At 43.4% G+C, this 14,804-nt stretch overlaps 1 protein-coding gene across 1 annotated transcript; it reads right to left on the bottom strand.

Moving 5' to 3' along the window:
- Nucleotides 1–9,016: 9,016 nt before the first annotated feature.
- On the bottom strand, nucleotides 9,017–13,076 carry LOC139465298 (uncharacterized). The gene is made up of 3 exons (XM_071246979.1): nucleotides 12,996–13,076; nucleotides 11,941–12,072; nucleotides 9,017–10,073 (listed from the first exon to the last, which is right to left on the bottom strand). The coding sequence occupies exons 2-3, from the start codon at nucleotides 12,050–12,052 to the stop codon at nucleotides 9,253–9,255; spliced, it is 933 nt and encodes a 310-aa protein (XP_071103080.1). The 5' UTR covers nucleotides 12,053–12,072; nucleotides 12,996–13,076; the 3' UTR covers nucleotides 9,017–9,252.
- Between the last annotated feature and the right edge of the window lie 1,728 nt (nucleotides 13,077–14,804).

Raw genomic sequence — 14,804 nt, 5'->3', positions numbered from 1 at the left:
CTTGCAGCTTCTCTACACGTCATATATCAAGCAACCAATCAAAACACGGCACGCAGCTGCCCTCCGTCGTCGCTGCTATGCGTCCACTGACTGCTTTGTATGATATATCGACTAATGTCTGGCGAGCAGTGAATTTATTCTAGCTGCGACCCCTCTGATATAGCTTTGGATGATAATATGCCGCGTAAAACATAAATTGAAAAGGGAAAAAATGTCAGATGGACATTTTATAATCGCTCTGTAATAAAGCATCGCAAGCATTTTCTCTGTCATCCCCATCTAATCTGCTGTGTCGTGACGTATTTGAAGAAACGTAATTCAGCCATTTAACCCCCCCCCCCCCCCCCAACACACACACACAAAAGTTAAAAGAAAAGAAAAGAAAAGAAAAGAAAAGAAAAAGCAATAAATAAGGAAAAATAGATGATGTTTTTTTAAAAAACACATAACATATTTGTTAATGCAACACTCTAATTCAGTTTGTTAATGCAACACTCTAATTCAGTTTACTTCCTCTAATTTTCAGAATTATATTTTGTTCAAGTATCGAGCTCTATTTGGAATCTAATATATCGAGCGATCACTTTAAGAGTAAGAGGTATACGCATCACCTGAAACATATATGTGTATGAATTGAAGGCTTGCATGTTTTTCACTACCATTTGCTGTGTTTGTGGAACATAATCTCAAAATCCTATTTTTATTCCCACGTGTTTTTCGCAGACACAACTATATGGAGCTCGCGGGGACAGCACGATGCCAATCGAGTTCACGGACAATGAATAAATGAATCACAAGTAAAGTGAGATTCGTTGATCAGAATACGATATTAATTTGTTTTCTGGGCTAAATGGAAAGTGATACTAGTATCAAATATTTACATGCTGTTATAGTGTGTAAACAGTCGACATCATGCATTGTTATCCGTAGTTAATTTTTAAGTTAATCTGATCCACATGCGTATAAGACAAACACTCTTCATCAATTTAGGGGATATAATATTTATCAATATACAAGACATCTCGCACAACCTAATAAAGTCGATATCTAGGGCGTTTCCTCACCACAAAGACACAATATATACAATCTACCCACGCCTGTGGGTTTCCCCCAAAGTTGTATACTCCCCATGGAGCTGAGAATGAAATTCGAGTGCATACTGATCCATTGACAAGGGTAATAACAATGCAGGGTCACAAGCATTCAATGGAATTGGACGAATTATATACATCTATTATTAGTAGTAGTAATATTATTAGTAATTAATGTCTATGAAGTGCGTCAATTGTATAAAGGTATGTTGTAATTATTAAAATACTGCTAAAATCGTGGTTTAACAGTGAGTGAGTTTGGTTTAACGCCTACCAATTTCAGCCAGTTTGTATTTGTCAATCACAGATTCCACTGTCCAAACACCAAGAGTTTGCGTGGTGACGTCATTTGGCGACCTTCTGTGAATGTTCTGCACTGAACTGGCGAAATAGCGTTGTGATACTTCCAGCTCATGTTGCTCATTAGGTTCATGGCATATTGCCCACAATGGGTATAACACGACGCCATATTTGAACGCAGGACACAGTTGGCCTCCCAGCTCGTAGTCCCATGTCCCTTAGAGAGCCAATGGTACGTCTGAAATTGGCACATGCTCTTCTAGTTCTCTCTGTTTCATGTTGTGTAGTCATTACACACACGGCATATATAGTGTTGGTTTTAACTGGAAGGTTTTTGTCGAGTTTGAAAACAATTTCCCTTTCTCCTCTATGGCTGCCAGAGTACACAAGAACTCAACTTCCTCTCCGTGAAGAACAAAGTAGTGTCGTCTGCTAGCAGTACAGTGGGAATATGTTCCCCTCCAACGACAAGTACTGTATTGGCAACGTCTCGGTCAGTAATACGTCCATGAATATAAACTAAAAACAACTATGCTGTTAGAACTCGCCCTTGACCAACACCCTGACGAACCTTTAAGAAGTCACTTGTACATGTGTCATATTTGATACATGCTGTAGCGCCTTTATACGAATGTTGTATCAGGTGCCAGACTCGATCATATATTCCATATTCGAACAATTTCAGGAGTATACCATCGTGCCAGATACGGTCGAAAGCGTTTTCGTTGTCTAAGAAAATTGCATACACGTTTGATTGCCTCTCTAGATAATAGGATATAACGTCCTTCAGTATATGGATAGCTGTTGTGGCAATTCTGCTTGTAACGCGCTGGCCATTTGTGAGAGTCTCTGCGGCGTGTTCTGACGTACGTTGACGTCATGTCGATCGAGTTCATCCCAGAGGTGTTCGATTGGGTTGAGATCTGGAGATCTCGACGGGCAGGGCAAGGCGTTGATGTTGGCATTATGAAGGTAGTCTACCGTGACACGAGCTGTGTGCGGTGGAGCGTTGTCCAATTGAAACAGCTCTCTCTGGTGGTCAATGAATGGAAGAAGGTGAGGTTGAAGAATTTGGTTTATGTAGCGATTTGCTGTCAAATTTCCCTAAACCACAATTAAGTCAGATGTCGTGGTGTTGGACATGGCCCCACACACCATGACACCACCGTCACAGAAATTGTCGAATTCACGTATACAATGTGGGATCAAACGCTCATGTAGTTCGTGATAAACACGGTGTCTTCCATCTGGCCGGTGAAGAAGAAATCGTGATTCATCGCTAAACCACACTCGCCTCCAGTTTCAAGGCTGTAAGGTATAGCACCAACGCAAGAGTCGCTGTCGGTGGAAATGTTGCAAAACAGGGACGATAACTGGTCTTCTGGGTCGGATTCCAGCCTCGCGAAGATGGTTCCTGACAGTCTGGTCCATATCCTCCTCAAACCAGGGATTCGTCCTGCAGTCTCCGTAGCTGTGGCATTGCGATGACGTAGGAGGATCAGTCAAATGTAGCGATCCTGTGCATGGGTGGTAACTTTTGGTCGGCCGGTTCTCGGATGGTCTGCAGCAGAATTGAACTGTGTGTATCGGTCCCAAAGGCGGCAGATGGTGCTGTGGTGGCGTGCAACAGAAGACTGCGATTCCCCTGTTTGGATACGCCATATGGCGATGTTCCGATCGGCAGCGCATTTTCGAACTCGAAAAATGTTGACAATTGAATGACAAACTATTGGCTTATGCTTGCCTTTTTATATGTTTGATTCAATAGTGTCCTTGGCATCCTAGACCAGGCAAAATGGATCCTAGAAGTAAGTCTACTTCTGTTCCGTAAAGATCCAGTTGTGCTGAATCAGCTTTAGACCACTTTAGCTTATCCTCAGTGTTTGTTTGTTTGTTTGTTTGTCTGTTTAACGCCACACTCAGCAATATTCCAGCTATATGACGGCGGTCTGTAAATAATCGAGTCGGGACCAGACAACCAGTGATTGACATCATGAGCACCGATCCACGCAATTGGGATACGATGACATGTCGCATGACATGACATGCATCGTTCCCGTTAGTCGCCTCTTACGACAAGCATAGTCACCTTTTACGGCAAGCATGGGTTGCTGAAGACCTATTCTACCCCGGATCTTCACGGGTATGATCCTCAGTGAGAAATATGTTGCCATGAAATGTTGAGGTCACAGGATAATGATCTGATTCACGAAAAGGAATGGTACTGTCAATTGTAGTCTTAACCACTGCACCCTGGAGCCTGGGTGGTACAAGGTATAATCCAAGACTGATTATTGAGTATGAGTCAAGCTTCAAATAACCCTTCAGCAATACCACAAGAGTTCGAATCCACCATGCCGCGATCCGATAGATACTGTACGAGTAGTTGCTATAGAACAGTAACAAGAGGGGAGTATTTGTCTTTAAATAATATTGTCACACTTAACTTTTACTATTTGTTGGAGGGGCGGTCGGGTAGCCTAGTGGTTAAAGCGTTCGCTCGTCATGCCCGAGGACCCGGGTTCGATTCCCGACATGGGTACACTGTGTGAAGCCCATTTCTGGTGTCCCCCGCCGTGATATTGCTGGAATAATGCTAAAAGCGGCGTAAAATCAAACTCGCTCACTGTTTGTTGGAAACATATGATCTGATCAAATCAGCCCACCATTAGAAAGACGGTAAGCGCTAAAATGGAAAGCTACCCCAAATAGTGAAATTATGGGAACAAAGGGAGGGGTGACTCAAAATATTTTCATGAGTGATACCTATTTATAAACAGAAAACCAACAACAGCTATAAATGTTGGTCTCAAATATAATTTATTATCACTAAATTAACATTCAATTCAAGAGTTCTGCAATACTTTATTTCACGGGGTGAAATTACAAGAAAGATTTTTTCTCTCACAAATTGAAGAGGTTTTAGGGTACTACTTCTAAAATATTTTTTTTAAACACATGGCTGACATACTAGTATTCATGTTGACATTTATAGAACAAAATGTGATTCTATCATAACCAGTTAATCCAAAAATTATTTTTCAAATTTGTTACACGGAAGCACAAATACAACAATAATTCTGACGTTATCTGATATTGACCTATTTTACGAAAAGTTAGTATCATAAATAACTTTGTTTTGTCCGGGGCACGGATGGCCCAGTCCTCCTTATAAGGCGCCGCAATTCGTCGAGGTGTACCAGAAACCCTATTGCAGCAGACCTGTGACCACCATAACCCATCCTTGGGGGCACGGGTGGCCCAGTCGTCTAAGAGTTGCGTCCCTTGGACACGCCAGAAACCTATGATTGTGGGTTCGAATCCCGGATCGCTCCGATTATGTTCCTAGGTTTGTCAGCACCATACCCGTGCTCGTTGGTTTCATCGAAGTGGTATACGTCTAAGACCTGCATCACTTCGGGCTTTCCTCCCACATTAAGCTGACACGCCGTGATACAAGTGGAATACTGTTAAAAGCGGCGTTAAACCCACCTCACTCACTCACTCACTGGACCTGAATCACTTTGCTAAGCTCAAGCTGTTAATCACTTGTTTTGCTGGTCTAAATTCGTTCTTTAAAGGCTGTCGATATATAGGTTGAATTATAGCGGAGTGAAACAATATGCATACATTTACTCTCTCTCACTTACATTCTCTAATTTCTTTCGAAGTAGATCTTGTGTATGATTTAGAAAGTGCAATGAAAAAGGTTCCTATTTTTATATCTAGACCATGCTGTGCCACGTAATCAGACCGAACTGGGTTGAGTTAATGTCAAGTGCAGGCTAACAAGACGTGGGCAATTAGAGCCGGCTTATGCACCTCACTGTAGACCGTGGCTACACAACTATTTACAAGTGGCACGTGGTTCTGTTGGAGGTGGTGAGGTGAAATAGGGTTTAACGTCGCGCCCAAGAGTATTGCACTTACGTATAGCGACGTGCATGTACGTGTGTGTGTGTGGCTGCTTGTACTAGTCCGGACTGAGGCCGATTTATAGTGCTAGCTCACTGAGATACCATGCCGCAGTTTAACATGAATACGTACCCCACTCAGACACAGTATACTGACTCCGAGCCGATCAGTCCTTGTTTTATCCCCTTAATGCCGAGCGCCAGATAGGGTTACAACAAGTACCATCTTTTAACGTCTTTTGGTATGACGCGGCCGGGGATCGAACCCCGGACCTTCCGCTCCCCGGGCGGACGCTCTACCATTAGACCACGGAGGCGGTCCGGTTCTGTTGGAACAGAGCACAGGTCACATTATAGTTGTTGCATGGGTGACAGCGTTCGGCAGCTTGACCCCTGTGCGTTTCTTGGGCTTCGGCTGTTCCACGCTAAAGCACATGTTTGTTTGCTTACTTGTTGTTTAACGCCGCACTCAGAAGTATTCTTGCTATATGACGGAGGTCTGTAAATAACCTATTCTGGACCAGACAATCCAGTGATTGACATCATAAGCATCGATCCAAGCAATTGAGATATGATGACATGCATCGACCAAGTCAGGGAGCCTGACCAACCGATCCCGTTATAGCCTCTTACAACAAGCATAATCGCCTTTTACGGCAAGCATGGGTTGCTGAAGACCTGTTCTACCCCGGATCTTCACTGTTAAAACACGTGTAGCACATGTGGCGTCTCCTGGGGTAAGTGACTTTGTTCGACATTTGCCTCCGTTGACCCTGTAGTGAATGGGTACCCGGTAGGACGAAATGGTAATGTTGACCTTATATTGCCTGACAGGCTGCTTGAGTTGCATACTCCCCAGGGAGCTGAGAATAAAAATCGTATGCACACTAATCCATTCACCTGAGTAATAATGTAGATCTATCATAGGCTAGGCGAATTTGAGAAGTTATACATTGGAAAGTGCATGTACAAATTCATACATTATCATTTAGGTGAGGCACGTATATATACTGAAATGACGGCACCATGTTTTTGAAGGCATGCTTGTCACACAAACGGCGCTCTGTTGGTTATTTAGATTAAAAAGACTCGAAACTGATTCACATTTATTTACAAAATCCATGAAATGTCATTGTTGTCCTCGAATTATTTAACATGGGCGTTGCAATTGTCCTTCATCCGCTCATCTATCGTAATCCTAGACAATTTCGACAGTTCCATTGACACCACTAGACCTATCAAGCTGAACTTTGCAAGGATGGTCAATTTTAGGGTCTCAAAGAGAATTTGGGCCGATTGAAACATCTATTCTTTGGAAATGATTATTTTGACCCTTCTGCAACTATCATTGTACATTTGTTTTACAATAAGGTTATGTAAAGAGGAATAATACAACGTTCTTAAAAATGTTGTTTTCACCATACTATGACTTTTGAACTTAGTGAAGCAGTAATATTTGTATATCATCAAAGCACTTATATAGCGACGTGCATGCATTTGTGTGTGTGTCTGCTTGTACTAGAACGGACTGATGCCAATTTTATAGTGCTAGCCCACTGAGATACCATGCCGCAGTTTAACCTGATTACCCCACTCAGACACAGTATACTGACTCCGAGCCGACCAGTCCTTGCTTTAACCCCTTAATGCCGAGCGCCAGACAGGGTAACAACAAGTACCATCTTTTAACGTCTTTTGGTATGACGCGTCCGGGGATCGAACCCCGGACCTTCCGGCGTTCTCTTGTGTGTGTAGGCAGTTGGCGCAGTATGTGACCTACTGTAATGCATGACAATCCTATTGAACGTGTGTGGTACTTTAGCCAGTCATAAATTACCATGCTATCTAATGTGTTACAGTTAGAATGTGTGAGTGAGTTGGGTTTAACGCCGCTTTTAACAGTATTCCAGTTATGTCACGGCGTGTCAGCTTAATGTGGGAGGAAAGCCCGAAGTGATGCAGGTCTCAGACATTTACCACTTCGGTGAAATCCACGAGCACGGGTATGGTGCTGACAAACCTAGAAATCGGGGCGAACCGGGATTTGAACCCACAATCATAGGTTTCTGGCGTGCCCAAGGGACGCAACTCTTCACAGCGAATCACGGCACCTGAAACGACTGGGCCACCCGTTCCCCCTAGGGGTCCTAAGGTATGATGTAGAGAGGTGAGGTAACAGTAGCGTCGCGTTTAAGATTACTGCACTTACATAGCGACGTGCGTGCATGTGTATTTGTGTGTGTGTGTGTGTGTGTGAGTGAGTGAGTGAGTGAGTGAGTGAGTGAGTGAGTGAGTGAGTGAGTGAGTGAGTGAGTGAGTGAGTGAGTGAGTGAGTGAGTGAGTGAGAGAGAGAGAGAGAGAGAGAGAGAGAGAGAGAGAGAGAGAGAGAGAGAGAGAGAGAGAGAGAGAGAGAGAGAGAGTGTGTGTGTGTGTGTGTGTGTGTGTGTGTGTGTCTGCTTTTTCTAGTCAGGTCTTATGTCGGTTTTATAGTACAAGCATACTAGCACCATGCCGCAGTTTAACATGAAGAACCAGTCCTTACTGCCAAGCAGCAGGCGGGGTAACAACATCATTTAACGTTTTTTGGTATGGCGTAGCTATGGGATAAAACCACCGACCTTCCGCTCCCTTGCACTATCGAATACACTAGACCACCAAGGCGGTCATTGATGCAGGGAAGCAGATGCTACTTGAAAGAATAGACAAATAACTATTGCCATTGAAAAATGTCAAGAAATATGAATATTTGTCTCTGTAACACAATATACATTTTGTGTGACTGCATCTCACAGTCACATACTCATCCTGACAATGTACGTGACCACAAATATGCCTTAATATATGGACATATAACATCCTTCTGAAATGAATAAAAACATAAAAAACGTGCTAACAAAATATAAAAAAAACGTTTTTCTTCAGTTCATCGAACAGCTGGTTTGGGTTTCTGCATTACAAAACGTGGACATGTATGCTTCTTTCTTACACAACAAATACAATCAATAGAGTTAACTCGAGTTAAAAAATGTTCTTTTGTATGAGCACATAGTAAATAGTGGTTAACCCTAGCCTATTATATACTTTGTGCTACCCGAATTTACGTGGAACCAGGCAATACATCGTTACAGCAGTACTATTTATACAAGTCAACGAGGCTTTCAGTGAGCGAGTGTGTTTGGTTTTACACCGCTGTTAGCAACATTCTAGCAATGTCACGGCGGGGAACACCAGAAATGGGCTTCACACATTGTACCCATGTCGGGAATCGAGCCGGGATCTTCGGCATGACGAGCGAACGTGTTAACCACTAGGCTACCCGAGCGCCCCAACGAGTGAGTGAGTGAGTATGGTTTTACGCCGCTTTTAGCAATATTCTAGCAATGTCAGGGCGGGGAACACCAGACATGGGCTTCACATATTGTACCCATGTCGAGAATCGATCCGGGGTCTTCGGCGGACGAGCGAACGCTTAAACCACTAGGCTACCCGACCGCCACAATGAAGATTTGAACATATTTCAGTTACATAACGGAATGTCAGTCTTTATATGGTGGAAGATCTAACAGCTCCGTGGGCCGTAGATGTTTATCCCTCTGTCGGTGTGGTGCTGATAGATAAAGGATAAAAACTGGAACCGACTAGAAGCGGATCCTGGCATGATCAAGGGAGGTGATAGTAAAAATGCTTTAATCATGTATCAAAATCAATAACATCACATAGAAAAAAAAACATACTGTCTATATATACAGTATAAAAGTAGAGAGACAAAATAAAGTACATCTGTATTGAGACTATAATATACATGTCTAAACTCCACCAATGAAGAGGTATTGTGAACTATGGGTATGTCAATCCCTTAACAGAAACATAACATTATTTCAAACTTCAGCTGTGATATCTATGCACGTTTTTTTGTGCATAATGTTAAGAAAACGGAGTCGCCTGATTCATCCAAGGATCGGTGTTCTCTCGGTGAGTGTGGGTTGTATGGACTGCCGGTTTTGCGGTGTGCGACCCAGCAAAGTTGCAAATTTCAGACAGAGGCACACTGCGGCCACCCCCAGCAAAACCGCGGAGAAGATAGAGCTTGACTTCAGAGGGTCCCAGTTCTTTGCAATGATGCCGACAAGAGCGACGACAACGACGAGGTAGGGCGTAAAGATGTAGCGAGAATATTGGTACAGGACTGAAAGGTCCAGGGCGACGAAGACAACGACTTCCACGGACAGGAGGCTGAGAACTATGAGGGCCGTGGTGGAGGAGTCAAGGGGGTTCTCCAGCTTGTACTCTAGCACTGCCCCCAGGTTGAGAAGCGTTGCTATGGTAACCCACGCCGCATATATTCCAAGGCCATTCTGAACCACGTATCTCACCAGATAGACGTCGTAGGTTCTTCCATGATCACTCAGATACCAAATATTGCTTTGCAGGAACCTGTACGAGATTCCAATGCAAACGTACAGAGTGACCGATGTTGCCAGAAGGACGAATACCGATGCGATGACATATTCCCTATCCCACAAGAACAGCCAGACGCCATTTGTGATCATGTTGAGGATGTAGGTGATAAAGAAACCGACCGGAAGTAGCATTGGGGTCGTGTATACTGGTCCATCCGGGGTACTGCGACATATGGCAACGAGGCTGTAGATGATCCACAAAAGCTGCCAGAGATAGATGACTCCCCATATTGCAAACGTGGCACCAGCCGGAGTAACCTCCAGGTTGTAGATGGCGGAGACGTTGCCGATGCCATGGATGAACAAACCTGCAAACAAAAATTTCACTTGATGACATATTGTAAATTTACTGTCCATTCAGCAGTGTTATCTTTAATGGAGACTGACATTCATTTCGTAAAACAATCATTCAGTGAATCATGGTCTCCCAAAAGGGGATTCATTCGTGACCAACTCGTGTTATTCCGGGACAAGCCGAATAGCGAATCGTGCCCCTCTCGCGGTCATTTTTGCGACCGGGTTCCGTCTTAGCGCAAACGGGCATACCTAAAACAATTGTCAACTCGTTGCGTAATGGTTCACATATATTTCCCCATATATCATATATATTTCAGATGCAATTTAAAGCACATCGGGACATGTGGAATTATACAGTATGATTGCACACATTTAACTGTGTCATGGGTATAGTTTTATATGCAAGACATATGTAAAATCAAAAATTATTTCTGAGGGATTCTTTGACGAATATCTTGAACTCATACGCGCATTCTGATTGGTTTGTCGTATTTTCGAACAAAACATTCATCGATAAGGGGACGAGTCTTCTTGCAGGTTACGGAAAGGGGCGACTGGTGACGAATGAAGGGGATTCAGGATTAGAATTGGTTCCCTAGAAACTGTTCGTAATAGGCAACCAAATGGATCGGGTGGTCAGACTTGGTGACTTGAATGATTGTGTGTCATCGTATCGCGACGGCGTGGATCGTTGATCACAACATCAATCACGGCGAGGATTGTCTGGTCCAGATACCATAACCTCAACTGATGCAGATTCTTGTATTTATCCTATTATCTAATATTTTGTCATACCTCGGCAAGGTGAAAATCGCGAAGGTTTCCTTTCCGTGTGTGTGTGTGTGTGTGTGTGTGTGTGTGTGTGAAGATTTGGGTTCGAATTGGTCTTCAGCAACGTCGTAAGAGGCGACTAACGGGATTGGGTGCTCAGGCTCGCTGACTTGGTTGATGTATATCATCGTGTCCAAATTGATCGATGATCATGATGTCAACCATTGGATTGCCCGGCCCAGACTCGATTATTCATAGACCGCCGTCATATAGCTGGAATATTGCTTAGGACAGCGTTCAAACAACAAACATCAGACTTCTCATATTTGATGTGGACCTTATATGGAATGCTTCACAACAGATAAGAGTGGGTGAGTGAGTGAGTGAGTGAGTGGGATTAGAGGCCAAAATTGATGCAGGAAGGGACGTTGACAATTGCAGGTTAGGTCATAACTATGGCCAGAGTATCCGGGCATCCAAGGGACATAACTCTTCACAACAAACGAGGATCAGCAGGTCATGGACCAGTATACTTCCCGAGGCTAGAAAGTGAACTGACTGTAAATGTCCAGTTTGCACCCTTGTCGAGCTAGGCTGGAATTATGGAGTTTTGGCTTGACCAACGAGACTATGCATGCATAGTCCAATCAAAATCGCGTAACGATCTAGACATCCTGCTTGTAAACAACATAGATTTCAAGGTGCAGATTTCCTGCAGGATTTGCAACGCATGGGTACTGTCAACTCGGTGTCAGATATTTTCAAAATCATTTCATGTTTTTAATCAAGGCGATCACGTGATTTGATGCACTTCGCGAGGTAAGGCCCGTTTTACTACAATATAGATCTTGATCATCGGTCAGATCGTCTTGACTCGCCGCCGCCATTTGTTTTGAGCAAATACAAGTGATATGAGAGGTGGAATCTGATTGGTCAATAGGAGGGGCATAGAAGGGACATAACTTGTAGTAACCACTGGTGGCGCACTGATCGAGCCCAGATATTCCAGCCTTCAATTCGGCAAGGGTGGAAACTGGACTTTTACAGTCAGCTACCTCCCTTGCCTCGGGAAGATGAGACCAGTACTGCATGTGTTGGTGTGTTTACCTCCACTGTTGCTGGGGTCGCCGGCGAGGTAGTTGAGAACGAGGAGTCCGACGAAGACGACGGCATTGATGAGGATGAGGAGCAAAAGGCAAGCATTCCCTTGACCTTTCATGATGACTGCTGACTTGAATACTGCAACGTCAATACTCTTTACTAGAATGCCAATACTTGTAATTATAATGTGAACACTTCAACTACAGTGTAAAGACTTGCAACTCTCGCGTGAATACTGGACCCTTGAAGATCCGGGGTAGAATAGGTCTTCAGCAACCCATGCTTGCCGTAAAAGGCGACTGGCTATATATATATATATGCTTGTCGTAAGAGGCGACTATCGGGATCGGGTGGTTAGCCTCGCTGACTTGGTTGATGCATGTCATCGTATCCCAATTGCGTGGATCGATGCATGCTCATAATGTCAATCACTGGATTGTCTGGTCCAGACTCGATTATTTACAGACCGCCGTCATATAGCTGGAATATTGCTGGGTGCGGCGTTAAACAACAAACAAACACTTGATTACCTGCTCAATACAATCAATCCAGTTGAAAGGCATATATACATTTTATTGTACCTTTTACACTTTGTTGTGTACCAAAGCAGAAAATTCATTTGATTAACCCAAATATAAAATATGCATGTCGTGACAAATGGTTGCAGGCCCCATAGATGGATTAATTATCTCGACACGGGGATCAAACTGTAGGTACACCGGTCATTATATAATATGCGTTAGTGACTGCGCAAAACCTAAATCTTGATTCTCATTAAAACAGAATAGAGTTTCGAGAAATATTAGCCCCGTCACTTTCTTTCTTAAAGGATAAGGTATCTCCTATCGTGATTCTGGCGTCGAAATCCGAAACTGCGCAATCAAAACAATAACACCAATATATACTACCGGTGTTGGGTCCCGTCTCGCGATCATATTGACACTGATTCCTACATTTCTAGCTGTCGTTCATTTGAACGATGTGTAGCATTTGTGTTTAATACCCACATGGGTACTACCATCAACAATAACAAGTATATGAGGTTTTGCTATGCTACCTACCTTGTATCTGCTCACCTGTCGACTGACAAACTGCGCGAGCGGATGCCCGCGCTGTGAACGAGTCACGTGACCTGTAGAGCCGAGCTCGTTTCACAACCGGCCTATATTTTCAACTTTCTTATATAACAGCCGCGCTTGAAAGTCTGTACAATAACCCGCACAGGTGTTTACTGTATAAACTGTCTCGTATATATTTATTGTATTTATAATATGTCATGTGCATTTGAGTTTCAAGTGAACAGCCAATATGCATGTACCGTATTCGACGTAATAAGCGCCCAAGGCGATAATTGCTAACATATTAGCTAGTGAACAATCCCAATTAGCACCCCTTCCGATTGATCAATGTACACAAGACTTTTATATTTGCGTATAATACGCAAAATATATCTGTCGTACATAAACATTTCAGGCTGTCAGCATAAACCACGAAATTTATCTTTCAACTCTGTTTTTTCCTCCAAAATAATATTCTAATAAGAGCCCACTATTTGTAATTTTGAGAGCGCCCTTGGCGCTTATTACGTCGAATACGGTATATATACCTACCGTGAATATCCCGATAGAGAGAAATAATGGGAACATCCGTGAGGTATAGCGGATTATATACGGTGAAGCAAGGTGAGGTGAAAGTGTCTTTAACGTTGCGTCCAAGATTATTGTGTGTGTGTGTGGCTGCATGAACTAGTCCGGACTGATGCCGATTTATAGAGCTGACACTGGATTGTCTGGTCCAGGCTCGATTATTCACAGGCCGCCGTCATATAGCTGGAATATTTCTGAATGCGGTTTAAAACTACAAACTAACAAAAAAAAAACTCTGCCAAGGAACCCCAACTGTGTCATAATGGATGTAAGATTGTATCACTCATACGCTAAACGTTATGGTGGTTAAAGCGTTGGCTCGTCACGCTGAAGACCCGAGTTCGAGTCCTGACATGGGTAGAATGTGTGAAGCCCGTTTCTGGTGTCCCCCGCAGTGATATTGCTGGAATATTGCTAAAAACGGCGTAAAACCAAACTCACTCACATTATCACGAAGGGACCATGTGGTTTTATGCGTTCTGCGTTATGTTTTATACCACGAAACCGGAGGCAAGTTGTATAAAACCCAACGGGGGATGCATAGAACCCTATGTACCCCGAGTGATACTGCTTCAACGAATATATCCCACTAACAAATTGTAATCTGCCATTGTAAAAGAATTAATTCAAACTCAAAATTGATAGAAAACAGCTGTTCGATTTTGCTGATGTTGACGGGTGTTATGTGCATCCTTTGCTTCGAAGCTGGGTACAAGGGATTTATTCCCCCGCTCAGAAATGTATTTCCTCCCAGTTGGGATACAAAGATCACGTGGACCAGTCAGATCTCATCATTCTGTCATGGGACCCGTGAAGATCCGGGGTGGAATAGGTCTTCAACAACCCATGCTTGCCGTATATGGCGACTATGCTTGTCGTAAGAGGCGACTAGCCGGATTGGGTGGTCAGCCTCTCTGATTTGGTTGATGCATGTCATCGTATCCCAATTGCGTGGATCGATGCCCATGATGTCAATCACTGGATTGTCTGGTCCAGGTTCGTTTCTTTACAGACCGCCGGCATATGACTGGAATATTGCTGAGTGCGGCGTTAATGTCTGTGTCATAGGATTTTTTTGTTTCAAACGAAATTTCTAGAAAGTGATAAAAAAGCATTCATTCCCTCACATGATTGGCTTGTATCGAACCTAGATAATCAAGCCAACACCCTGTATAACGTATACAATATACAGACCCGTTCTTGTGTCCCGCCGTGATATTCCTC

Source organism: Haliotis cracherodii, unplaced genomic scaffold (assembly GCF_022045235.1).
Source record: "Haliotis cracherodii isolate W230 unplaced genomic scaffold, xgHalCrac1.p SCAF_18, whole genome shotgun sequence".
Taxonomy (NCBI): domain Eukaryota; kingdom Metazoa; phylum Mollusca; class Gastropoda; order Lepetellida; family Haliotidae; genus Haliotis; species Haliotis cracherodii.
The sequence above is the reverse complement of the archived record's forward strand: the minus strand, read 5'-3'. Positions and strand labels throughout refer to the sequence as shown.

Coding starts and splice junctions, on each gene's coding strand:
- LOC139465298 (XM_071246979.1), bottom strand. CDS start 12,052: ATGAAAGGTCAAGGGAATGCTTGCCTTTTGCTCCTCATCCTCATCAAT. Junction 10,074..11,940: donor CGACCCCAGCAACAGTGGAG/GTAAACACACCA, acceptor TTTTGTTTGCAG/GTTTGTTCATCCATGGCATC.